Raw genomic sequence first — 27,155 nt, forward strand, 5'->3', positions numbered from 1 at the left:
TTAGCAACGTAAAATATAGTTACAATCAAATAAACATTTATATTTGCGTTTCCATAAAATATTCAAATGCTTACAAAATTTAGTTTTAGGCTATTTCTAGATTTATATTTATGTATTCTAACGAGTGGACCTAGATCTAGATTTTATTTTTTTTATTCGAGACTATAACCGGAAACGCATGGGTATTTTGGAATCGAAAACGAAAGGAGAAATCGTTTCTAAAGAAAATGGCACCACAGAAATTAGCTAAAAAACGACCACACTCAGATGATTCTGAGAACGATTCTGATATTGATCTAGACGCAAAGAAAGTCAAAGATGACGATAAGCCGAAAGCGACCATTACTGAAGTGGAGTTTAAGTTTTTATTACGTGACCCCAGTACAGTTAATGAAGGTACAACTAAAAAAAACTTAATTTTGTTGTAACATTGTTGTTGTTGTAATTTTTAAAATTTTAGGATCTAGATTCTAGAGAGATATCTAGATTCTAGATCTAGATCTACTTCCTAAAGTAATATATAAGTGAGTACTCTGAAGAAGCCCCCCCCCCCCCCCATAGTGCTTGTGTGGCGGGTAGAAGATGGGAATTGCTATGCCTACTACTAGACTTATTTAGGTAATCTATCGTTTTGGGTACGTAAAATCGCCCGCGGCTATTAATGTACGAAAACGTTACCTCATTGTCAAGGCTTTAATAGAAGTATATTGTCATATGTTTGTGTCAAATATAGATAAATGAATAATAAACCTAAATCAATGGCTAAATATATTATATATATCGATATAGGCCAGAAATTAACTTTAAACAGCAGTGTCTGAGAGCAAGATTTGCTATATAATTATAAACAGCAGCCATTTGTAAAATAGAGTGGCTTCCCCCTGAATCTTTCGCTATAAGTTTATAAAACTAAAACTTAAACAAGATGGCTGCTATAGTAAATACTAAATGAGCATGGTTGCATCTGTTGGAAAAATCGATAGTCTTCATTTATTACTGAAAAGTTTTAATTCAATTCTTTAAAAACAGGTACATAAATGAAACAAGGAAACATTTTTGTATTTTAAAAAATATAAATCCTCCTCAAAATGTGAAATAATTATTAAAATTTAAGGAGTCACCTGGTTTTCACATTACAAGTCGCGGGCGATTTTACATACCCAAAACGATAGATTACCCTTATTTAGATCTATAGTAAAGTTCCGCGTGTGGTCAAAACCACGGTGTAGTCACATTCCTGTTTATGGCTTCGAAACTACCAATATCTGCTGTAAACATGTCCATTTCTAAATATATCCAGGTCAAATTCTTTTGTTTCCCTCCTTCTGAAAGACGAGTTTTTAAATTTTCAAGTTTCGAGGTATGACGTCGTAGGCGATTCTAGTTCCCCCGTATGAAAAGCACTAGGTCCCAGATGAGATGAATAAAACAAACCAATCAAAGCTTTTTATAACTAGGTTAACTATAAATAGCTTCTATTTATGTGCGGGACACTGAAAATACTGTAGTTAAGGCTATTAAAAGAATCTTAGTGGTGAAATGGGGGTGATCACAGCTGGGGTAACGATTTTTGTGTTTTACCCTCGCTGTGGTCACCAATGACTTGAGCTAGACTAGCCTAGATCTAGATACTCTATATTTCAAGCTAAGTCTAGAACCTATATAATTTCTATTTTTTTCTGTTGTTTTAAATTATTTTAATCATCTACTTCTTCTAAATCTAGTTTGTGTCTCTACATACAATACAATCTAAGCAAATGTTACGTTTTGTCTTGTTAGTGATTGTTACGTCCCTTTGTTATGATTATAATAGTTGCGTCCCTTGAGTCATCACTGGGTCATCCGTAATTTGAAGTTAATAAATTTAATTAACGTGTTATTATTTGGTTTTGCAAATCTATTAATTAATTATACAATCATCAACACGTTTAAATGAGTAAAATGTTTATTTCAATTATTAAAATTGGATCAAAACGTAAAAAATACGCTAGTGATCACAAGCAGGGACAGGTGACCACAGGCAAAAAAAAGGGGGGGAAAAGTAGATCACAAGGAGGTTCGTCACTAAAACATGAATATCTCAAATACTATGCGTATGAATACAAAATAACTCATGCATATTAGAGTAGAATGGCAGTGGAGTAATAAAGTACTTTCGGTTTGTTTCTGTGTGAAACGGTTACAAAATAGCGCCCGATGAAAATCGGGAGTTTGGAATTTTCCGCTATGTGTGACCACACGCGGAACTTTACTCTACTACTTTTTAATAGTTGTGCAATGGGCTCAAATTAATAGGGTCGGTGTGGTCGAGTCTGCAAAGCTCATGGTTGTTACATTTTTAAAACGTCTCAATATGGTTGTATGAAAGTAAAAGTCAGCATATATCTATATAATCTATACAATCAATATATCTTAATAGTAATACTGTGACACATGTAACTAGTAATATGATTAATTAACCTAACTCAAGCTCCAAATAATAGTTTTAATCAATTTGACAAAAAAAGCAAAGTGGGACAGATTCACAGACTGTACTCATGATTAATGAATAACTTAATATTATTCTAACTTGAATATTATACCATTGGTTGATTAGTTTTTAAGTGATCCTCGGCTACACAGTCTTTACCCAACACAAGCAGTATGAGCATGATTTATCTTTCAATTTTAAAATTAATGCAATGGATGCTATCAATATAGATTTAATGCAATGCAGAGGTTTATACAATTATTTGAATAACCTTAAACATTTCTGGATTAACGAAAGTTACCAAACTTAAATAGAAAGTGGTATAAAAGTAAATGTTGAAGCTAATTATATTCTAACCCCATATCTATGTTTACAGCTCTTGAGAAATTCATCCACTCAGCAGAGGCCTTTGACGATGGCGTGCCTTGCCACGATATAGTTTTAGGCTATTGTCGAAGTTCACCTTCATGTGCTGAAATTTGGACACTAATTGACCCAACAAGCACCAGTTTAAAGACAAATGATGTAAAGATTTACCTTCTACACTTCTGAGTAAAAGTAGAATAAATAGATTGAATAATAATATGCTCATTTATGTTACAGAATTACTTTGAACTATCCATGTTAACAGAATTGGGTTAAAACTCCTTTCTTTCAGATATCTTTAGTGTTGCAGTGCTTAGAAAAGATCCTGACGAGAATACGAACAGATTTGTCCAAGTTATCCTCCACTGGTGAAGCCATTGTACAGAAAATTTTAGCTGCACATATGGGGCAGGTCTACACTTGTCTCAGAGATCAAAATAAGTATGTAACTGTCTCATTCTGAACTGATAAATTGAAAATAAAACTAGTAGGCCTATATGTTTGAATATGTTTAAATCAAGTATCCATCAAACGACAATATATTTGCATTTACACTCAAATTTGACTTTTGCACCATAGAAAATGGATGCAATAGTCCATGTTAATGTAGTTTAAGTTCATATACAGTAATATTTAAATGAACAGTCTATCTTTAAAACGATCCAAAATTCAGTTGCTTAAAATACTATGTTCACCAGATCAAAAATAATTAAGTCAGCCTTACAGCTTCTCATAGCTATGATCATGTTGAGTGAGAAGTCGAAAAAGGCAGTTTTAGCTAGACTGAACTTCGGCCATGTTAACTTCCCATCTTTATTCAGAAGAAGGAATAGGAAGGTTTGTTTTGTTTCTTGTTGGTGATACTAATTAAAACAAAAAACTAACATCCAGTTTAACTAATATTTTTATATAATAGTAGGGGAGATAATTCAGCTTTCAAGTGATGTGATGCATATTGGACAGTTTTCTATATATTTTCACCTGTAGGACACCCAAGATGTCCGTAGCTGTATTGTTCTTTTAACCTTGGCATTCCTGCTGGACAGTGACCATAGTGTGGTCAACACCATTGTGCAACAAAAAAGTAAGTTTTCTCCCATTTTTTCTTGTGATTTTAAGTCGCAATTTAAAGTTAGGGTTACAAGGTTACTTAATAAAACATTTTTATTTTTAAAAAGTTTGGCACATACTACAAAGCTCAGTACTGCAATATATATTTCGCTTTAAAATTAAGATTAATATAACCTAATAAATAGGTGTTTTAAAGACGTGCACAGTTTACTTAAATTTGTGATCCTTTTTTGTGAATGTTTCAGCTTTCCTTCAAATGACAATAGCAGGGTTAAAGTATGACTCAAGAGAGATGGTTGTGGATACATTGGCTACACTGATGGACAAAGTAAGTATCATATGCTACTGTTCCATCATTGGTGCTCTCTAGATAACAGGCCTACACTTTAGGCTGGTGTTCAATACAAAGCTGTAGTCCACAGGCATAGCCTTGGTCTCTGATGGGTGCCCGAATCTGTTTGGGTTAGTAAAAGCACCTTTGACGAAAGTAAAAGTTCCTTTGAATAATCAACTTTTATGTGTATGTGTTGACTACATGATTGCTTCATGCCAGTTCAAAGATACACATTAACTCATGTTCAGTAGCCCAAGGACCTTTCATGTCAGGAGGTTATGTAACTTGATCCTTCCTTAACTGGTTAATTACTTTCCTAGTCATTGATAGTGGGTGATGTGAAGTCAGGTCTCAAAAGGTACTTAGCTTAATGCTACCTGGTAAATAATGGACTTTTCTAACCGTTGCTTGTAGGTAATGTGAGGTCTTGTCTAAAAAGGTAACTAGCTTGATCGTACTTGGTAAATAATGAACTGAACTTTTCTAACCATTGATTGTAGGTGATGTGAAGTCTGGTTTAAAAAGGTAAGCTTGATCTTACCTGGTAAATAAGGAACTTTTCTAACCATTGATTGCAGGTGGTGAGATGCCCAGGTGTGACTAAGACAGATAAAATCAAGCTGTTTTCTGAGGTGTGCTTGAAGCACCTGTGTGAGCTGTTCCACTGGGTTGGTCCCACAGGATGGTTGGCCACTGGGAAGAAAAAAAAAGACAAGGATGATGGACAGGTAATACTATATAAAAGGATGATTTTCATTGTTTGTTTTGTTTTTGCAGAAGAATAAAATTCTATCTTTTCTTGAAATAATAACAGTTGTGAAATTGATATTTTATTTTGGAGTTTAAAATTTTTTTTATTCAGAAAATGTTAGTCGCAACAAACTAATCTAATCATGAATATAACAAGTTGTGGCAAGAATTAATGAGTTTTTATAATTTTCAGCCAGAAGTTTCAGACGAGTCTGTTGCTCAAGATAGGGAAATGGTAGCTAGTGTTGCTCAGGATTTTCTTAATGATTTATGTTGTTCTTATAAACATGGGATCAACTTTAATGACAAACTGCTGGGCACAGGAACTAGGTAGGTTAGAGCAGTACATTTAATGCAAATTATGTGATTAAAGTAAGCTTGTGACAGATGTTTTATATAGTATGTTCAGTGTGGTAAGAGGTGCAAATATTGTGTTTTGTTTAGTTAGTTAAAGGTTAAGTTAGTTATAAGTTAAGCTAGTTATAAGTGCTATGCCAGATTTTTATAGTACTTTTAGTTAAACAGAATTTGGAATCTTTTTTTGGTCCTGTGGGTTCAGTGTCAAGTTATGATATTGGTAGTCAGTTGAGAAAAGTTAGGAAAGACGGTATCTTTTTGCAGTACATCTTAATATTTCATTAAGACAATGTTAATATTTTGTTGTGTTATAATTAAGGTATTGAATTTTAATTCACCAGGAACCAGAATCAACTCCTGTGCCATTTACTGGAGTGGCTGGTCAAGAGAACTGATGACCCTCACAGCTTTCAGCTGGCTAAGAAGATTCTTTGTGCATGTCCAGATCAGATTAAATCAGTTCTGACCACCCTGGGTCCATCACTGACCCCCAGATGGTCAGACAAGTGGAGAACCTTGATGGAGTGGGTCACAAGCGTAAGAGTTATTTGTATCTTGTCAGAAGGGTTGGCTTTTTAACTTTTGTTATAGGTTGAATTTTTGGGTTACATAAAATGATAGCCTAAACAATCTCTTAAACATTGGTTTGTAGTTGATTGTGTATACATATGTTTATTATGTAAAAGGATACTTTCTGCTTAAAATGAAATGAAGCATATAGTATATAAAATTATAAAAATGTGTGCTTCAGGTATCTATTTTCTTAAAAAATAAATTTTTTAAATCAGACATATTTCAGATAACAATTGAGTTTACTAGAGAAAGGCTGTTTCATTAACATAATTGCTTTCTCTTAACCTGTTGTTGAACACAGAAAATTTTAAAAAGATTAAAATAAATAAGAATAGATATATGTATGTAATCTCATTTGTTATAGTTTTAAATTAATTACATTTTTTTGAGCCGTTATATTTTTATTCTCCCTATAGTTGTACAGTAGCCTACCAGAACTACCAGTATATCTCTCCTCACGTGAAAAAGAGCCAAGAAATGTCAAAATCAACATTACCTTGGCAACAGTGTTTTGTTTACCCCCTCCTAAAATTGCCCTCTTACTTACGCAAGGTTTAAAGGTAAAATTATTAGCGATTCGAATTGAATTTTTTTGCTATTTTTCAAAAAGTTATAAAAAAAGATTAATTGTTGTGAAATATTATTTAAAAGTTGCAGTATGTTTATCTTAAAACTAATTATTTCACATAGTTTGATAGTAATCTCCATTTTGCATAATTGCAAGCTACAATAGTTATCTTTATAAGTAGATAAATAGAAAATAAACAAAACATGACCGTAATTAATTTATATACTTGAAATATTGATTTTTCCCCTATTAGACCAATTAATTATATTATCTCCAGCATGATGACTTGCGCGTGAGACATCAAGTTTTAGAACTATTGAAAGTTTTGGCTAAGAAGGCAGTCCTTGTTCAAAAAGAGTTCATGAAAGCTGATCTTACAAGGGAGAGCACTGTGGACGAATTTACTGCCACTGTTTTAAAGGTACAGATTGCTTTTTTGTTTAAAATTAAATACTGAAAGGGCTGGTTAATATTTTGAGATTTTACTTTTCCCTCCATTCTATGATGTCTGTTAGTTGAGTTTTATATTAAATGCTTTTTTTAATTTTACTATGTTGCCCAATGTTTAATAGATATTTAAAATAAATAATAATAACTCATATATATTTTTTCCTGTTCTACAGACATTACCTCCCATTAGTCTTGTATTTACTTCTCTGGATAAATTCATGCTTTTGCTGTCAAAGGGAGATAAGGCTATAAATTTAAGTATGCATTCGTTTCACAATTTCAACCAAAATATTAAAAATCTATTAATGAAAAGATATTAAGTCGTTAATTATGTTACTAATTCTATTTAATTGATACATATTTTTTTGTCTTTTACAATTTTAAAATGTATTTTTCACTATATTGTATCATAGTTTAATGCAGTTTCAAATAAGAATACCAAATTTTTGTTGTTGTTATCTATGCTATCTTAAAGAACCCATGATTCTAATCTCTCAGATGTTTCGAAGCATGTGGTAGCCTTGCTTCAAGTCCTGATCCTCTACCAAACTCTGTCTCCCTCACTTATATCAGAACGACCCAAAGACCTTGCAAAATTAATTGAAATGGTCGGCAACCTGAACAAAAAAAATGATTCATTAAAAACAAAAGATAAAGACGCAGATGAAGAAAGTGATGAAGATGATGAGGAAAATGAAGAAGTTAAAAACATGCAGCTGCCTCAGTTGTACTTAATAAAACTGCTTTCTGAAACAGATACAAGAAAAATTGCCTTGGGAAGGGAGGTAAGGCTATTCATATCAATTTATTATGTCCCTTGTTTTGATTATTTCTATGTATGTGCATATATACACTTAACGGGAATGTTTGATGAATTATAATAGCCATTAATATATTTGTAACAAGTTTGTTATGTTTAAAATGTAATGGAAAAAATAGGAAAGTTAAAAATAAGTATTTCCAATATACCTTAACAATGCTATTGATAATGTGAACTTCTTTCTGTACAAAGGGTCTCCTAGAGAAGTTGTTGGTATCTGCCAGTCAGAGCGGGATCTACAAAGATTTAAATATTGGTCTTATTTGTAAGGTTAGTATCTTGTTATGTTTTGAAAATTGAACTTTAAAAATAAATAAATTAAAAAAATAGTTTTTTAATTTTCCTTGTAAAACATTTAAATATTGAACTTAAAAATAATTTTTTTTTGTGCTGGTTTGTTTGATTTTCAGCTTTTGACTTACAGATATTTTTATTTTTGGAAAAATTTGAAATTTTTTTTGAATCATTTGAGAATTATAACAGGCCAATACATTTGTTGTGAACTATTTAAATTATAGTAATTTCTTGATCTTGGAAATTTTAGTGATAACAGAATGTGCATAAATTAGACTACTGATAATTACAAGTGAATTTTATCCTACGATAGATAATGATCATATTGGATAACAGGAATAAAAATTTTATCATTTTTCTAATTACCCAGATGTGAAGATAAAAATTTCACGATGTTTATTGTCTAGAAGATGAAGAATTTAAATGTTCTCAAGCCAGAGTGATAAAGATTTCATTTTATTTTTATGTTTACTCTCCAGATGCTGAAGAACATTGAGGTATTCACAGGCCACAGCAAGGAGCTGGAGATATGGTTAAAGGAGGCGCTGAGAGACCAGGGCTCGTCCGCGGAAACTTTTCACCATTCCAGGATTGTTTTTCTTGCCCGATGCCTGGCCAGCCTGATCAACAACCCAACCCCGTATGTGGATAGGATGATGGAGATAGTTGCAGACTCAGGGGGTTCGGATCTACAGGATGATGTGGACATGGAAACTATTAGTGTTGGAACTAGTGAAAGTGCTATTGATGGTGAGTGGTTGTTTGGATTATCTGTGAAAGTGGTATTGATGGTGAGTGGTTGTTTGGATTATCTGTGAAAGTGCTATTGATATTGAGTGGTTGTTTGGATTATCTGTGAAAGTGGTATTGATGGTGAGTGGTTGTTTGGATTATCTGTGAAAGTGTTATTGATATTGAGTGGTTGTTTGGATTATCTGTGAAAGTGCTATTGATGGTGAGTGGTCATATGGTTCAACTGTTAAAGTTGATATATATTTTTGTGATAGTGCTGTTTATAGTGAGTGTTTATATGGTTTACTTGTGTTTAATGGATTTGTTTTGTTCAGAACATTTGACGTAACAGTAAATAAGAGAATACATTTACTAAAACAGTGTTTTTCATTAGCTATTAATTTGATTAAGTTTCACACAAATTAATTAAGAAAGTTAAGGACTGACATTACCTTGCGCAGAAAAGAAAATATTTTAACGTAATAATAAATCAGTGAAATACTGTGTATAGTCAAAGCTTTCTTTCTGCAAGTATCACTTTTAGGCTGGTTTTATAGAAATGTTGGCTTTCTTAACAAAAATATTTTTTGTGTAGTCATTCTTTTCCAGCATGTACAATCCATTCATGTTGCATGAAAGTTTGTAGCTATACTTCACTGCATAACTATTTGTGTTATTTCCATGTTGTAGCAATTCTTTAGCTGCATTGTATTTTATGTTGCATGGTCTCTTGCAGCAATACTTCTGATGGACGATGCAGAGATTGACCAAATGCTGGAGAACTACAAACCATCCGAGTCACAGCAGCAGTCTCTAAGTCTTCCCTTAACTCCCTTGTCACTGGTGGCATTAGACAGTCTGCAGCACTCTAAAACTGGTAACTAGCTAAAAGGAATAAATAAAATATTTTGTAATATCTTTTATTTTGTTTTTTCTGTGGACAATTTCATGTGGTTCAAGGCTGACCCAACCACAGTATAGGGCCCTTGAACCAAAATATGCAGTCCACTGATGTAGTTGGTAAAGGGATCTCACATAAATATTGTCCAGGGCCCCGCACATGCTAAATCTGGCTTGGGCACATCAGTTCCTAGAAAAATGCACAATCGAAAAACTGCGCTATTTGAAAAAGGCGCAAATACAAACGAATATTATACTGATACACTTTAATTTAGCCTTATTTCATGGAAATATGTTTTTTTATGCTGCAATGTACATAATTATAGTCTCTCTTTTTTAATGTCTAGTAATATAAGGAAACACTTTGCACTTTTTTTTTCGCATTTGTCCGGTGCGCATCTTTTGGGTCACTGGGCACATCAGTGCTTTTTCTGTGACATAAGTTTAGAGGATGATTCTTAGTTTTGTCAGTGTACCTGCTATCTTGAGCTTCAAATAATTGAAAGCAGAAATTTGTTAATGTATTTTTTATTTTTATTGTAAATTTTGTTTGCCCTATTAATATACATAGTACTTTTGAACAGCAGTTTTTAGACAAAAAGTAATTTTTAGTGATATTTACATTTATAAAGAATAAAATTATTAAAGTCATTAAACATTTTTGATTCATATAAGTTTTGTTTCTGCTTTTAGATGATGCTGTAGTGACCAAGTATGCCAGTAAGGTTCTCGTATGTCTGGTTCACTCATTACATTCCACCAATTATCTGGCCAGCTGTGTGACAAAGAGCCCAGCAAAGTTATTTAAAGGGGTTAGAGAGTATCTTGAGTTTTGGAGTTCTAAAATGGTAAGGCTTTGTGTTATGAAACAGATCATCATCATTAAAAATAAAAAAATAAAAATATTTTTTTCTGTTTTTAAATTATGTCTAAGTACATTTGACTAGCTATATCATGCATTGTCTTTCCATATTATCTTAGAACATCATCCATTATCTTACATCTGACATCATCCATTACACCACATCATATTTCATCACCCATAGCCACATCATCTCACTACTTTTTCCATTGTCATATGACTTCAATTTTTCCACATTATCCATTATCTCACCTCATCATCCACTGGCTCACCATGTTATCTTCACCATATTGTCTAACCATGACACCCATTGTCTCACCATTTAACCCATCTCACCATTTAACCCATCTCACCATTTAACCCATCTCACCATTTAACCCATCTCACCATTTAACCCATCTCACCATTTAACCCATCTCACCATTTAACCCATCTCACCATTTAACCCATCTCACCATTTAACCCATCTCACCATTTAACCCATCTCACCATTTAACCCATCTCACCATTTAACCCATCTCACCATTTAACCCATCTCACCATTTAACCCATCTCACCATTTAACCCATCTCACCATTTAACCCATCTCACCATTTAACCCATCTCAACATTTAACCCATCTCACCATTTAACCCATCTCAACATTTAACCCATCTCACCATTTAACCCATCTCACCATTTAACCCATCTCACCATTTAACCCATCTCAACATTTAACCCATCTCACCATTTAACCCATCTCACCATTTAACCCATCTCACCATTTAACCCATCTCAACATTTAACCCATCTCAACATTTAGCCACTGCCTCACCATATACTCATTGTCTTACCATTTTGCCAATGTATCACCATTTACCCATTGTTTCACAATTTAGCCATTGTATCACCTTTAACCCATTCTCACTATTTAGCCATTGTATCACTATTTACCCACTGCCTCATAATTTACCAAGTGTCTCACCATTTAGCCATTGTCTCACCTTGTACCCATTGTCTCACCATTTACCCATTGTCTCACCATGTACCCATTATCTTACCAGCCACAGATGAAGGACCTACCAGTGCTACCACCAAAGCTATTTGGGCCCTTGTCCAGTCAACTTACAGAAGATTGGTCACCTGAAGCTAGCGCAGAAAATGTTGTTAAACGTTTGAAGCCTAAAGTCAGTGCAATGACTCTTGATGATAAAATCATGAGTCTCGGCCAGTTGACTCTTTATATAGGATTCACAGCTGTTTCCAATGATAAGGTATACAAATTAGCACTCATTAATATTTTTAAATGGAGATTATATTGTCCATTGTTATATTGTTTAATGAAAAAAAAAATTTAAAACTTAACTTTTGTTTTTATATTTATTATTGTACTGTGAATAAAAATTGACATCATATGGAGATTATATTTTAAGAATATCTAGATTATGTTGCACTTGTTGCGAATATGTTAAAGTTCCCATTTCAAACCTGACAGCCCATAGGGCAAGTAAAATGGAGTTCACTTACTTCTGTGAATTTGGCATATAAACTGATAGCTTGGTTAGGATTATGCCCAACCGCCTTTACTTTCCCTAACATGAGTTAGGTACCCATCAGAGATCAGTGCTGGGTAGACGAACCCAGATTCAAACTCGAGACTTTTAGGTTAGCAGTCTAGCACTATATTGCTAGGCCACACCATTCCCTTCAAGTTTTGCTAATATGTAGAGCCACATTTAAATAAAAATGTATCCTACCTTGTATGTAAGAATAGATCAATATTGTTTAAAAAATGTTGTTTCTTTTAAAATTCAGGAAACAAAATTAAAAAGGCTTCAGGTGTACACAGATTTAGCAGAGGTGCTACTTGAGGCTGTTTCTGCTGAAGAGAAGTGGAACTCGGACAGTGTTGTTACCATGGAAACTGATCAACAGACCAGTCAGGGTGATGACCTAGCGTCATCAGCGACTGAAGGTAAAGACACTCTTCGGACGAGCGAGGTTTTCTCTGAGATGTTTTCTTGCATGAGTTCACTGGAAAACAACGCCATCAATGCTGTCGTCAGTCTCCTGAAAAATCCTGTTCTAAAATCACAGATGTTTGTTGTTAGCGTCAAGAAAAAAACTCTCAAAAAAAGAAACAGTGTGGGTCTAGAGGATTTCAACACCTGCTCAATTTTGTCGTTCTTTTGCAACGTCTTAAAAATGTGCAGTAACTGGGCTTGGTTTAGAAATAGGAAGGATATCATTGACGATTTTGTCTTCCAAGTTTTGGACCAGTTTTCTAATACAGCGTCTCCATTATCAAACGAGCAGAGAAAGTTGTGTCTTGATGTTATTAAGACTCTCTACCCACTGTTAGATATAGTCAGCTTGTCAAGTTGTTTGGCCAAACTCTCAAATCTTCCACTGTCAGCTTTTGTTAAATCGGAATCATCAGATCCTGAGCAACACAAAGAGACGCCTGTCTGCAAGCTTCTGTTTCGCCTGCTTGAGCATTGGACACTTCTTGTAAAAGACAGCCCAGCCTTCAGTCAAACCTCCTTCTTCCACCAGCTAAAACAGAAACCAGAACCAACTTCAGAGAAAGCTGGAAACGACCCTCAATTTGGTCTTGAAAAAAAACACATCAAAATCAAAACAAAGTTTTGTTTTGAAGACACTACTCAACAGAAAATTTCCATCCTTGCCCCCTTTTTTGAACTCCTCCCTTACTGTAAACACCCCAAACTCCTCCAGTTTGTGATATTTTGGTTTGAACACATACCACAAGCAGTTAGCGTGTTTAACCCTACAGTATTTGCCGAGATGTTTAAAACTCCGTTGAAGATTGAGAAAGGTTCACTTGAGGAGCAGGTGGTCACCACACTGGTCCAACACATGAAAGAGAGTTATCTGCTGTGTGACCAGTGGCTGATGAAAAGGGCAGACAAAGCTGTGAAGACTACAAGATGGGAGATAATCATCTCTTACCTAGAGGCATCTAATACATTTCAGTGTGAGTTTCTGCTTGGTTCATACTTTCACAGTTATTTGTTTACATGTGTTTATAATGAGTAAAATTAGGTATAGGAGTTTTCCACAACATCACACACTTAGAGCTAAGAATTAGGAAGGGGGGGGGGGGGATAGGAATGTAAATTTATTCCATGTATTTTAAGTATCATAAGAAGAATAATGATGAAGAACCTGCTAAGTTACATTGATTTACGCTCATTTTTTAGGGGAAGGGTGAATAAAATTTGTGACATGTTAGGGATGTTCGGGTGTTTTGTGTTGGAGGGGGGGGCTGTAAAAATCTGCCCAAATAACTTAACTGTCATTTATGCTCAACCCCTTACATTGTCGTTAAAGTCAGGTTCATATTTGATAAAATATACATAAATATTAAGCTTTTATCATATATCAGAATAAATAGGCCATTATCCTTTAATTATCTTTCTATGCTAGTGGATTTTTTTTTCACATTTTGAGTTTTTGAACAGATTAGAAAAGAAAATTACCAACATTAAAATTGCAGTCAATATTGTGAAGATTTTTAGTTGAATCTTCACTCTTCTATTTCAGTTCATTAGTTTTTTAAACTCCTATTTTATTGTTATTATAAAATGTATTCACATTTGTTTTGTTTTCAAACAAATTTGATAATAAAGTAACATAAACTTTTGTTTCTTCTATAGGTGGTAGCCCACAAACAGTGGAAGCACTTAAAGCTTCTCTTGCTGTTGTTTTAAAGAGCAATATAGAAAACTTTGATGACAAGTTACTGAAAGTGTTGAAGCTGTTTTCACTAAATTTAGGAGACTCAGGTCTGTGAACTATAGGATAAAAACAATTTAAGTAATATTTATATACTACTTAAATTATAAGAAATTTACATTATTTTACTATAATATAAAATTTAAAATGTATTATTAAAAGACTAAGAAAAACAAAAAAGTCATTTCAAGTTGATGCCTTATTAATAAGAATTATGATTAAATCATACACCATAAATTATTATATTATTTTGGTATAGTCATAATGGCTCTTAGTGCCTCTTTATTAAATTTCTCTTTACTTCAATTCCCCACATGCATAGACCAAGATTTCCAGAAGCTTCTGACTAATACATTGACCACAGTCATCAAAAAGCATGTAATCTCTGACCTCCGACCCCATTTTGATGTCATCAGAGCATCTGCCAGATTGTCCACCTGGCCTTTAGGAAAGGGGAAGCAGAATGTTTATGACAGCCCAGCCTGTTTGATACTTGACCTCTGCCTGACCCATCTCAAATATTTAACCTCGTCTAAACTAACCCGCCACACTGAGACAGAGGAGTACCTCTTGGATTTGTCTTTGAGTTTGGTGAGGCACTCCAGACTACTTCAATCATTATCAATTAATTTAATTTAATATCTCAACAGCTAATGCTCTGTTTTTGTGTTGTTTTTAAATTCAATTATTTATGCATACATTCTTTTTATTTACTATGCAAATAGATTTAAAAATCATTACCTTATGCTTGATCTAGTATTAAAACTGTTATACTAATAAACCAAAGAATAAAATATTTAATTTAAGATGTATCTATGTTTTATGCATTAAAAAAAAACTTGAAATAAATCATTTTGTCTCTTTCACCTAGATACCAGAATTGAAAAAATCAACGCTGACATTCCTAATTCCTTATTGGGGACAGCTAGTCATGAATACACTCAAGTATGTTTGGATTTCTTTGTTCCTTAGTTTATTATTTAAACACACAATAGTTATAGCACTATATAAAATAAAATTAAAATTAACTTTCTAACTTCATGTGATAATCAAACATGCAAATAGATTAACTCATATTTTAATAATTGAATAATTTGTGTTAATTCTAGTTTGTTTTGTTTTTGTTCTAAAAATTAATTAAAAATTAAATTATTAATAAATTTTTTATTTTACTCTTACTCCTATTTATTTTTGTGTGTCATTTCTGCATGAAGTAAATTAAGATGTTATTCTAACTTTGTTTCTGTTGACACAGGCAGAAATACAAAGATAAGAAGCTGTTGGAACTACTGTCCTGTCTGACCCCTCAGGTGTATGCTTTGGAGTCTCCGCACAAATCAGCGACAGCGCCACCTACAGCAGACAAGCCTTACGTGAGTGTGCGGACCATGTTCCAGATGATCATCAGCCACACGGGGTTTGTCAGTGTCATGCTGTCAGACGACACTGCTAGAGGTATGTTGTCATGTGATGTCAGTGTCATAATGACACTGCTAGAGGTATGTTATCATGTGATGTCAATGTCATAATGACACTGCTAGAGGTATGTTGTCATGTGACGTCAATGTCATAATGACACTGCTAGAGGTATGTTGTCATGTGACGTCAATGTCATAATGACACTGCTAGAGGTATGTTATCATGTGACATCAGTGTCATGATGTCAGACAACACTGCTAGAGGTATGTTGTCATGTAACGTCATTGTCATAATGACACTGCTAGAGGTAGGTTATCGTGTAATATCAGTGTCATAATGACACTGCCAAGTTAAGTCATGTGACATCAGTGTTATGCTGTCAGGCGACACTGCTGAAGATATGTTAACATGTGACGTCACTTGCCAAAGATATGTTGTCACGTGATATCAGTTTCATGATGTCACTGCCAAGGTATGTGGTCATGTGACATCAATGTCATTATGACACTGACACTGCTAAAAGTATGTTGTCATGTGATGTCAGTGTCATAATGACACTGCTAGAGGTATGTTGTCATGTGATGTCACTTGCCAAAGTTAGGTTGACATCTGACATCAGTGTTATGCTGTCAGATGACACTGCCAAAGGTACATTATGTCATTCTATATGTGGTTTGTTACACTTTCCACACATCTTAACTTGAGGTTGGGGTAAGGAAAGAGGAGATTGTGGAGACAAATCCATGCGCACAAATCCAAAACTGGGTTTGTCATTCCATCATCAGCTTGACTAGTAGTCCCAAATAGGTGCCTGACAAGTTGGCAAAGATAAAGTTATCTCAGTCACATAGACCTTTCATAATTCAAGCTGTTGTACTCTGCTTTGTCTATTTATATTGATTACCCGAATAGCCATATTAGTATTAGCTTAAAAAAAATATGTATTTAATTTCAGAGTTTGCCAAAAAAACAACCAATGATTTATTTATGGTAAATGTTTGTATCTATTTTTAGATGGGCTTGTGAAGCTGCTCCACTGCTTGTTCTGTCTGGATCCATCTTGTGTTGAGTCATCCTTGAGCAAGGCACTGGTGGGGGCTTATGGTGGCATGCTTAGTCAGACAGGTAGGCTTTAGTGGGGGCTTATGGTGGTACATTAAGCCAGACAGTGGGGGCTTATGGTGACATGTTCAGTCAGACAGGTAGGCTTTAGTGGGGGCTTATGGTGGTACATTAAGCCAGACAGTGGGGGCTTATGGTGACATGTTCAGTCAGACAGGTAGGCTTTAGTGGGGGCTTGTGTACACATAGACAGGTAGTCTTTAGTGGAGCAAGGGGGGGGGGGGGGGTTGTGGTGTTACATCAAGCCAGACAAGTAGGGTTTTGTGGGAGCTTGTTTGTACACAGCCTGAGAGGTAGGCTTTAGTAGGGCCTTGTATTTGTACACAGCCAGATATGTTATTTTCACTGGGAGTTTAAGGCGATACACTCTGTCTGACAAATAGTTTTTTTATACTAGCTGGTGAAGGGAGAGGGGGATATGGTGTATATCAACAAATCTTAGATGGCTTAGAAAAAGTATATTTATAATAGAATAAAATCTTTATATCCATGCAGATCAAAGACTGCTGATAATGATTAAGAAATGTCAAACGTCTGATAAAGAATTTGAATGGTGAGTTAAATTATCTGGTTATTGCTGTGATTGTACATGACAGTCTAAGGAAATTGGTTTAGTGGTGATGTAGAATATTATTGAATTCTCCATAAAAGTCCTTGGTAAATAACTTCTGGTAAATATAATTGTAAAAGTAAGCAAAGCTCCCTGTTTGAACCTAATGGTCCGTGGTCAAGCGAACTAGAGTTCCCTGTTTCTGTGACCTTGACCTTTAAAGGGATACTTTCCCTAATGTGAGTCAGTTAACCATCAGAGCTGGGTGGACTCAGAGATGTTCAAACGGATTTGAACTTGAGACTTGTGTGTATATTTTTATGTCCTTAATAGTTTTTAATATAATTAAATATATATATATATATTATTATATTACAATTGTAATGTATTAGCAGTCCTTTCATAGGCTACAATTATTTTATCAACAGTCCCACCCTATGGGGGAAAGCTGCAGTGGACAATCACACAGTCGCGCAAGTCTTAGGACCAAGTCTAGACAAACAAGCTTCAGTCAAGTCAGTTTTGGACCAACTTGACCCAGCTAAGATACAGGACTCCATTTTAAACTTCCCAGTCAGGAGAGTTCAGTCTGTGAGTTCTATTTTCATGTGTTGCTTGATATACTTAACCAAAGTAAAAAAAAAAAAAAAATTTTTTTAAAGGGAGGCTATTTAGTAAGGGAAATATAATTTAGAGTTATCCCATATTTCTAACTTGGTATCATTATTTAGGGCACAGAAATCCTTGATGCAGATGAATACAAGTCAAAGCCAGAATGTTATGACCCCAACTTTTTGTTGAAACTGTTTTGTCAGATTCTCACCCCAGGTAAGTTTACATTTTAAAATGTCTCACAATTTAAAAAAAAACCCAATTAAATTTTACATTTCTACCCATAATACCTGTATATGAAGCACTTGTGTTTTGTGTTATGTAAATAGCCACCCATGGATGGTGTGGCCTAGCAATAGAATGCAATAGAATACTAGACTGCTAACCTGAAAGTCTTGAGTTCAAATCCGGGTTCAAGGCAGTGGATTGTTCCTGAGTCCATCCAGCTGTGATGGGTACCCAACTCATTTTAGGAAATGACTGAGTATATTTTCCCTTTGTACGCTGAGGTCTAGAAACATATGAACTCTAATCTGCCCAATGGATTGATAGGTCTAAAGAATTACCAACCAATCATTTTAAAACATTTATGACTTTAGTTTTTTTTTTAATTAAATTAAATTGAACAGTATTTCAGATAATTAATGAAATTAATGATGAACTTTAAAAAAAATGTTAATAATTTGTTTTAATCACTCTCCAGATAAAATAGTCCCACTGCGTATATTCGTAGAGAAAGGTTGCTTGAGTTATCTTCTCATAGCCCTCAGCAGTCACGACCTCCAAACCAGGCTTTTGGCCTACCATGCACTGAATGATTTCTACCTGCACGCGGAGGGATCCAGGTGGCAGGAGAGACAAGAGGTCACCTTTCTACTGGACTTGCTAAATGCCAGTAGGTCAAAAGACGGGCAGAAGTTGACCTACATCCTGGCCTTGTTTTTCTCACGTGTGGTCAAGTTGATGCTGTACCCAGGTATGTGAAAGTTCTGACAGTCTCAAATTTAAATAAAATATGTTAAAGTTCTAATATAGATCTACTTGTTATTTTTTATAAATATGTAGCGTTTATTTTCAAATTATTTTTCGGGGATTTATTTTGTAGTTAGCGTTGTTAAATAGTAACGTGAGTTTTTCATTCCTTATCAAACCATTTGTAACGCTGATTTCACTAGTCATAACTGTTTGAGGATCAGTAACGCTGCAACTTCTAGTGACTAATATACTTGGTGGAATTTTTTTAAGTACCAAATGTATTAGTTTGCTACTTATATAAGACAATTTAAAATTAATAGTTTTGAGTTAGATTTTATAAAAACAACTTCCATTGGTGTGTACTGGAATAAATAATTTAAAATATTTTAAATCACAAAATCAAATTCCTAGACCCCTTTCTTGTTGTGTAAATAAAATAAGAATAATTGAGTTTTTTCGTGATTATTGATAAAATTAAATTTGATTGACAGCTGACCCCTTGTACATGCCAATCTTCCGATTCCTGGTGGCCAAACCTGAGATGGACCTGACCAATGTGCCAGAGTTTTATCAGCTTTTTTTTAGTGGAACTGTCCAGGTAAGTCAAAGTTAATCAGCTTTTGTAGTGGCACTGTACAGGTAAGTCAAAGTTAATCAGCTTTTTGTAGTGGCACTGTACAGGTAAGTCAAAATTTATCAGCTTTTTTTACTGGAACTGTTAGGTAAGACACAATATATAAGTTTTTGTTGTGGCAGTGTACAGGTGATTCACAGGTTTAGTTGCACTGTACATGTGTGTCATAGGTTTAGTGTCTCTGTACATGTGCGTCATAGGTTTAGTGGCTCTGTACAGGTGTGTCATAGGTTTAGTGGCACTGTATAGGTGTGTCATAGGTTTAGTGGCACTGTACAGGTGTGTCACATGTTTAGTGGCACTGTTCAGGTGTGTCATAGGTTTAGTGGCTCTGTATAGGTGTGTCATAGGTTTAGTGGCACTGTACAGGTGTGTCATAGGTTTAGTGGCACTGTACAGGTGTGTCACATGTTTAGTGGCACTGTACAGGTGTGTCATAGGTTTAGTGGCACTGTACAGGTGTGTCATAGGTTTAGTGGCACTGTACAGGTGTGTCACATGTTTAGTGGCACTGTACAGGTGTGTCATAGGTTTAGTGGCACTGTACAGGTGTGTCATAGGTTTAGTGGCACTGTACAGGTGCGTCATAGGTTTAGTTGCACTGTACATGTGTGTCATAGGTTTAGTGGCACTGTACAGTTGCGTCACAAGTTTAGTGGCACTGTACAGGTGTGTCATAGGTTTAGTGGCACTGTACAGGTGTGTCATAGGTTTAGTGGCACTGTACAGGTGTGTCATAGGTTTAGTGGCACTGTACAGGTGTGTCATAGGTTTAGTGGCACTGTACAGGTGTGTCATAGGTTTAGTGGCACTGTACAGGTGTGTCATAGGTTTAGTGGCACTGTACAGGTGCGTCATAGGTTTAGTGGCACTGTACAGGTGTGTCATAGGTTTAGTGGCACTGTACAGGTGCATCATAGGTTTAGTGACACTGTACAGGTGTGTCATAGGTTTAGTGGCACTGTACAGGTGCATCATATGCTTAGTGACACTGTAGGTTTAGTGGCACTGTAAAGGTGTGTCATAGGTTTAGTGGCACTGTACAGGTACATCTTCTCAGGGTCATAAACTCCCTGGACATCAACCCTTTAGAGTTTATTAAGTGAAAAGGGGCATAAAAGTCTGAAGGTATCTAGGTTTAGCCTAGACACTGGCATCTTTATGAAAGGATCCTGTACTTAACATCCTATAATTAATGAAGCAGCCTGTGTAAATGATGTATCCACTGTTTCAGTACAAGCAAGAAAGGAACTGGTTGCTGGTACTACTGAGGGATGGCATGAGGGAGAACTCTGACTACTGGCTGTACCAGAAGAAACTCATCTTCAAAATATTGATGTGTTACCACGACTCAATGCTCAGTGACAGACATTCACAGGTGAGACAGTGTCATGACTGACAGATGACAGGTGAGACAGTGTCAGGTGACATGTGTTACCATGACTCAATGCTCAGTGACAGCCATTCACAGGTGAGACAGTGTCATGACTTACAGATGACAGGTGAGACAGTGTCATGACTCTCAGGTGACATGTGTTACAATGTCATAGATTACTGATGACAGGTGAGACAGTCATGACTGACAGATGACAGGTGAGACAGTGTCATGACTCTCAGGTGACATGTGTTACAATGTCATAGCATACAGATGACAGGTGAGACTGTTGTCTTTTAGATGACAGGTTCAAAAAATAAAATATATTAAAAGGCAGAATAGTTACAAGTGTGACATTGAGCATAGTGACATCATGTGACAGGTGAAATAGAATGCAGGTGCTTGTAAGATTCAGGATGTACAAGTGACCACCTATAGAAGAAGCAACTGTTCATCTAATGGGCTGGCTCAAAACCTTGTCAGGTTTAGAGCTAACATGCCATGACACCCATAATTAGTTAGAGTAGGCTTTTTTTATTTTTACAATACTAAGAACTAAATATGCAGAATACAGCATTTTGACATACCAAAGCTACCCCTATTGTTTAATTTGAATGTCCAAATGTTTTGCTAAATTCTAAAATAAAATTTTCAGTAGCTATTTCTTCCCCATTTACCAAATTCTGAAATTAATAAAAAAAATTTCAGGAACTAATTCTTCAGTAATACGGATTTTTGTTTGCTGATTTTTGGCATAATTCAAATATAAACCAAACATTTTAGGAATAATTCTTTGAGTAATCAGAAATATTTATTTTTCGCAAAATTCTAAAATATACAAAACTTTTCAGGAACTAATTCTTGGAGTGATCAGAAACGCTTGCAGGGAGAAGTCTGTAGCTGTGGATTTGATAAAGAAACATGGCCTGCTCTCATGGTTAACTGCAGCGGTTACTGACTTGTAAGTTTGAGTATGATTGGCTAACTGCAGCGGTTACTGACTTGTAAGTTTGAGTATGATTGGCTAACTGCAGCGGTTACTGACTTGTAAGTTTGTGTATTATTGGTTAACTGCAGCGGTTACTGACTTGTAAGTTTGTGTATGATTGGCTAACTGCAGCGGTTACTGACTTGTAAGTTTGAGTATGATTGGCTAACTGCAGCGGTTACTGACTTGTAAGTTTGTGTATTATTGGTTAACTGCAGCGGTTACTGACTTGTAAGTTTGTGTATGATTGGCTAACTGCAGCGGTTACTGACTTGTAAGTTTGAGTATGATTGGCTAACTGCAGCGGTTACTGACTTGTAAGTTTGTGTATTATTGGTTAACTGCAGCGGTTACTGACTTGTAAGTTTGTGTATGATTGGCTAACTGCAGCGGTTACTGACTTGTAAGTTTGAGTATGATTGGCTAACTGCAGCGGTTACTGACTTGTAAGTTTGTGTATGATTGGCTAACTGCAGCGGTTACTGACTTGTAAGTTTGAGTATGATTGGCTAACTGCAGCGGTTACTGACTTGTAAGTTTGAGTATGATTGGCTAACTGCAGCGGTTACTGACTTGTAAGTTTGAGTATGATTGGCTAACTGCAGCGGTTACTGACTTGTAAGTTTGAGTATGATTGGCTAACTGCAGCGGTTACTGACTTGTAAGTTTGTGTATGATTGGCTAACTGTTTGTGTTATAATCATCACATTCTTGGCCTGATATAATAATCTATTACATGTCACAAGTTGTTCAGGCTGACTATAGCTGCCATTACAAATTTAATCACTTAAATTGACTTGATTCATTTTTACTACACAGAGGATTTTAGTGTCACTAGGTTTTATTTCATTTACTGGTAAATTCCTCTAAAATTTTTATTGTTTTTAAATTTTTCAATATTTGTATATGCGATTTAGGCCACCTTGCGATTATTGCACAGGTGTAAATAGTATAATTGACTTGAGCCTCAATGTAATGGCTGTCTGTATTTGCTATTTCAGTAGTTGTCCTTCTGAAATAAAAATATGGCTGAGATTTTAAAGAATTAGATAATTTTATAATTTGGTTCTCTTAGAAGGATGTGTTTACAGAGAAAAATTCCTGATTAACAAATGCATTAAGCTGAAACCACAACATATATAACAGTTAACCTGTTTCCTTCTCTTCTCTTAGTTAGTGTAGATACCAAAGATATTTGTGAAACATTTTCTCTAAAACTTGTTCCTAAAACTTATTTGTTGGTCTATTTTTAGAACTTTTTTCTACAACTTATTGGTGAAACTTTTTTTCTAATAATCATTTGTGGATCTTATTTTTCTTTAACATGTTTCTAAAACTTAATTGTTGGTCTTTTTTCTATAACTTGTTTCTAAATCTTATTTGGGGGTCTTTTTTCTAAAACTTATTGGAGAAACTTTTTTTTCTAATAATTATTTGTGGAACTTATTTTTCTCAAACATGTTTCTAAAACTTATTATGGAAACAAAATACAATGTCAACATTCTAATTCTGTGTTTTCTTTGCTAACAGAAAGAGCCGTCCTCACAACACAGACCATCTCTGTGATATTGTCCACACGCTCTGGTTCAGTCTGTCTACAGTCAAGTACTTAAAAGACCCAGCCACCCCCTCACAAACTGGTGTAGCCAGCAGCAAGCTGGAGGGGGCGTTAGGTCACCAGACAGGTGACACTGTGAATGAGGGGGATGAAGAGTCAGACATGGAAACCGAGGAAACAGGAAAAGATAACTCTAAGGAAGAGGGCAAGTCCACCAAAACAAGCAGCAGAGTTACAGTTCCTAGAGTCCCTAAGTCAACAATGATACAGATGGGGTTGATTGTAAAGAACTTGATCTGGCATTTAAGGTCAGTGTTTATATTGCTTTTAAGACCTTAAGACCTTTTGTCATTTCAATGGACCTTTGTTATTAAACAGCTAAAATATTCTGTTATGGGACGGCATGGTTGGATGTAGAGCTAACAAAAGTTGAGATTCTTGAGGGCTCGTGTATGTAGCACGTCTTTTGAGTCCACCAAGCTCTGATGGGTACCTGACTGACGTTAGGGAAACAAAGGCAATGGGCATAGTGCGGACCACAAGGTCGTTAAAAAAGATGAACTATTATATATCTATGTTTCTTTCAGACATTTTTCTCCACGGAGAAGGGGGGGGGGGGGGGGGGGGGAAGGACAGCATTTAAATATCTGGGATGCCTGACACTAGTTAAATTATATGTTTTCTGTATAAAATATAATTTTTCTATTTCAATGCGGGGGGCGGGTGTGGATGCGCTTTGGGGTACCTTTATGGGTGAGATGGGCACGAGCAGGAAAATAATATGAAAATCTGCAGTCCATTTCAGTTTTTATTTCTTCTTATTCCTTTTGGCACCCTGCATAGGGCCCACCCAAGGTTTATCTAATGAATTTTAACCATTAATTGGTGATTAGCTCTGGGAGTTTTACCAGAGCTCTGTTGCCAGTATAGATCTGAGGTGGTCTTTATAGGTACTACAACAGCACCATGAAGAACCACCACCATATTTTTTCCATTCCCAGCAATCTCCACATTTTGTTTCTTACCTCCCATGATGAGGGGAGACAATTTTGTATTTAGTACATTGGTTTTCAGCTTCTTTTGGTTCAAAAGCACTTTCTATCTTAGTATTGAAGATTTTAAATATCATTTAGAGATTTTAATTGCTGTGTTTGGGTCTTCTCATCGTACCCCCTAAGCTTTGTGCTTGGATTTCCAGTACGCAATCTACCAATGGGCCATTAAACTTATAACCTATAAAATTATTAAAACTGCTTAATAGATTTCATGTTTTAATTTTCATAATTTTTAATGAACCTTTTGTTGTACTTAGTAGTTTACAGTTTAGAATCAGTAGTGTTGGCCAGGAGGTTTTCTTTACACTTAGACCCCCCCCCCCCCCTCTCCCCCTTTACCCCCTTGCTAAATGAAAGTTGTTAATGTTTACAATTTTAAAATTTATATTAAATTGCAATTATATACTTTTGAAGTTGTTATGGAAGAAAAAACACCTGCCTTAAGACAAAATCCTGCCCACACCACTAGTTTGAGTGATGAAACATTCAGTTTGTGCATAAAATCCTGTTATTTTTTTTTACCAGCAATGCTTCAGTAGAGAGTGTCAGCCAAGTGGTTACAGTGCTTCATTCCATGGTGTGTCCAGACCCATGTCCACTCTCTTCACCCCCACACCTGGTGAATGACACTGAGCCCCCCACGGGTCAAAGCTCAAACAGACTGTCCCCCATGATGTCTACTGGTCTGTTGGTGCTCCACCCAGTGGAGTCGTGTCTCCTGCTCCACCACTCCGCCAAACTCCTAAACCTGGCAGCCGTGTTGAAAACTGTTGACCTTGTTCTCAAATTCAGGGGCATCAACACAGACGAGCTGGTCATAAGCTCAACAAAAAAACTGTCTTCACCAAGAAAGAGCTCACACAAGGGGGATAACTCTAAAGAACAGAATTTGAATGAAACAGCTGAGTTGGAGGAAGAGGAGGATGTGGGGAAAGTTGTTGATGTAGATCTGGCGAGACAGGAGGATCTGAGTGGGAACAAGATGAGTACTGTAGAGAAGCAGAAGTTGTTGGGCATGGTGCACTGTGTTGTGACTAACACTGGGACCTTGTGTTTTGTCTAGCTGGTGATGTGGCTTAGTGTATACCTGATGTTGTGTGTACCTGTTGATGTGTGTGCCTGTTGATGTAGCCTAGTGTGTACCTGCTGATGTGGTCTAGTGTATACCTGATGATGTGTTTACCTGTTGATGTATTTACCTGTAGATTTTTGTGCCTGTTGATGTGGCCTAGTATTTACATGTAGATTTTTGTACCTGATTATGTATGTACCTGTTGATGTGTGTACCTGTTGATGTGTGTATCTGTTGATGTGTGTGGCTGTTGATGTGTGTGCCTGTTGATTAGTGTACCTGTTGATTAGTGTACCTGTTGATTAGTGTACCTGTTGATTAGTGTACCTGTTGATTAGTGTACCTGTTGATGTGTGTGGCTGTTGATTAGTGTACCTGTTGATTAGTGTACCTGTTGATTAGTGTACCTGTTGATTAGTGTACCTGTAGATGTGTGTACCTGATTATGTGTGTACCTGTTGATTAGTGTACCTGTTGATTAGTGTACCTGTTGATTAGTGTACCTGTTGATGTGTGTACCTGCTGATGTGTGTGCCTGTTGATGTGTTTACCTGTTGATGTATTTACCTGTTGATTAGTGTACCTGTAGATGTGTGTATCTGTTCAATCACCTAAATATTTCATACAAAAACGTGTGCAAAGCTTGTAACTGGTGGGGGGGGGGGGCATTGCATCGATTGTTGGTTCAACTGAACTGTAATCTAATTGTGTTCATAGCTATTATTAAAATATTGTTCAATAAATCTTTGACATGAAAGCCTCAGCCTGAATTGGTTCATATTTGTCTGTATGGATATCATAGCTTTGATAAACCATTATGTGATGACTTAAGCATTCTAGAGGATTGGGGGGGGGGGGGGGGGGGAGAGACAGGTGAACTTTTAAAATTGGGATTTCAAAATTCCAAAATCCTCCAGACTCTCCTACCATCCATGTCATCCCAGTTCTCTGTCTCCTGTCCTACCTTTCCTGCTTCTCTCACCCCCTCCTCCCCAGCCCCCCCCCCCCCCCCCCCCCCCTCTACCCTCATCCACTTTTCTCCTTCAACTCTGACCATCAGTGGGCGTCTATATGTGCCACGCGTTTTTTTTTGTTTTTTTTTTTTGAGAATTTTACCTTATACTTATTTCCTCCCTATCATGACATATCACATGACCCTTCCCCCCCCCCTGAAATGTGTCAAACTTTAATCAACTCCACCCCCAAATTAAAGGTTTTATCTCATGGCTTAAATGACGCACCCATCCATATTTTTATAACATTTTGTTACACGTAACAGATATTACATTCTCATACAGAATAAATATTATACACGTAAAATTTGTCACATATTTGCATTTTCAGATTTAATAATAAACGAGCCGGCCCGCGGCATAACATACGCCGCTATTTAGTTGTTGTTTTTTCTACTTTTCAGTAATTCATAATTTGTGAATTCGACAGTACCAACGCTGACACTGAAAATATTTCTTTAAAACAATATAAGTAGCTCGTTAAGGACCATAACCCC

General features: G+C 35.8%; 1 protein-coding gene across 1 annotated transcript; it reads left to right on the plus strand.

Annotated features, from left to right (window-relative positions):
- The first annotated feature begins 196 nt into the window (after positions 1–196).
- Positions 197–25,843, plus strand: LOC131934567 (nucleolar pre-ribosomal-associated protein 1). The gene is made up of 33 exons (XM_059290626.1): positions 197–396; positions 2,847–2,995; positions 3,129–3,277; positions 3,535–3,673; positions 3,824–3,920; positions 4,153–4,235; positions 4,820–4,969; positions 5,185–5,321; positions 5,690–5,885; positions 6,338–6,481; positions 6,767–6,910; positions 7,113–7,197; positions 7,438–7,724; positions 7,952–8,029; positions 8,533–8,803; positions 9,522–9,662; positions 10,379–10,533; positions 11,591–11,800; positions 12,342–13,524; positions 14,207–14,335; positions 14,608–14,876; positions 15,157–15,230; positions 15,541–15,740; positions 16,719–16,829; positions 17,322–17,379; positions 17,805–17,967; positions 18,108–18,204; positions 18,692–18,964; positions 19,455–19,561; positions 20,832–20,975; positions 21,824–21,933; positions 23,491–23,826; positions 25,099–25,843. The coding sequence occupies exons 1-33, from the start codon at positions 228–230 to the stop codon at positions 25,634–25,636; spliced, it is 6,576 nt and encodes a 2,191-aa protein (XP_059146609.1). The 5' UTR covers positions 197–227; the 3' UTR covers positions 25,637–25,843.
- The last annotated feature ends 1,312 nt before the right edge of the window (positions 25,844–27,155 follow it).

Source organism: Physella acuta, unplaced genomic scaffold (genome assembly GCF_028476545.2).
Source record: "Physella acuta isolate Inbredline_101_S28 unplaced genomic scaffold, ASM2847654v3 ptg000112l, whole genome shotgun sequence".
In the NCBI taxonomy this organism is placed as follows: domain Eukaryota; kingdom Metazoa; phylum Mollusca; class Gastropoda; family Physidae; genus Physella; species Physella acuta.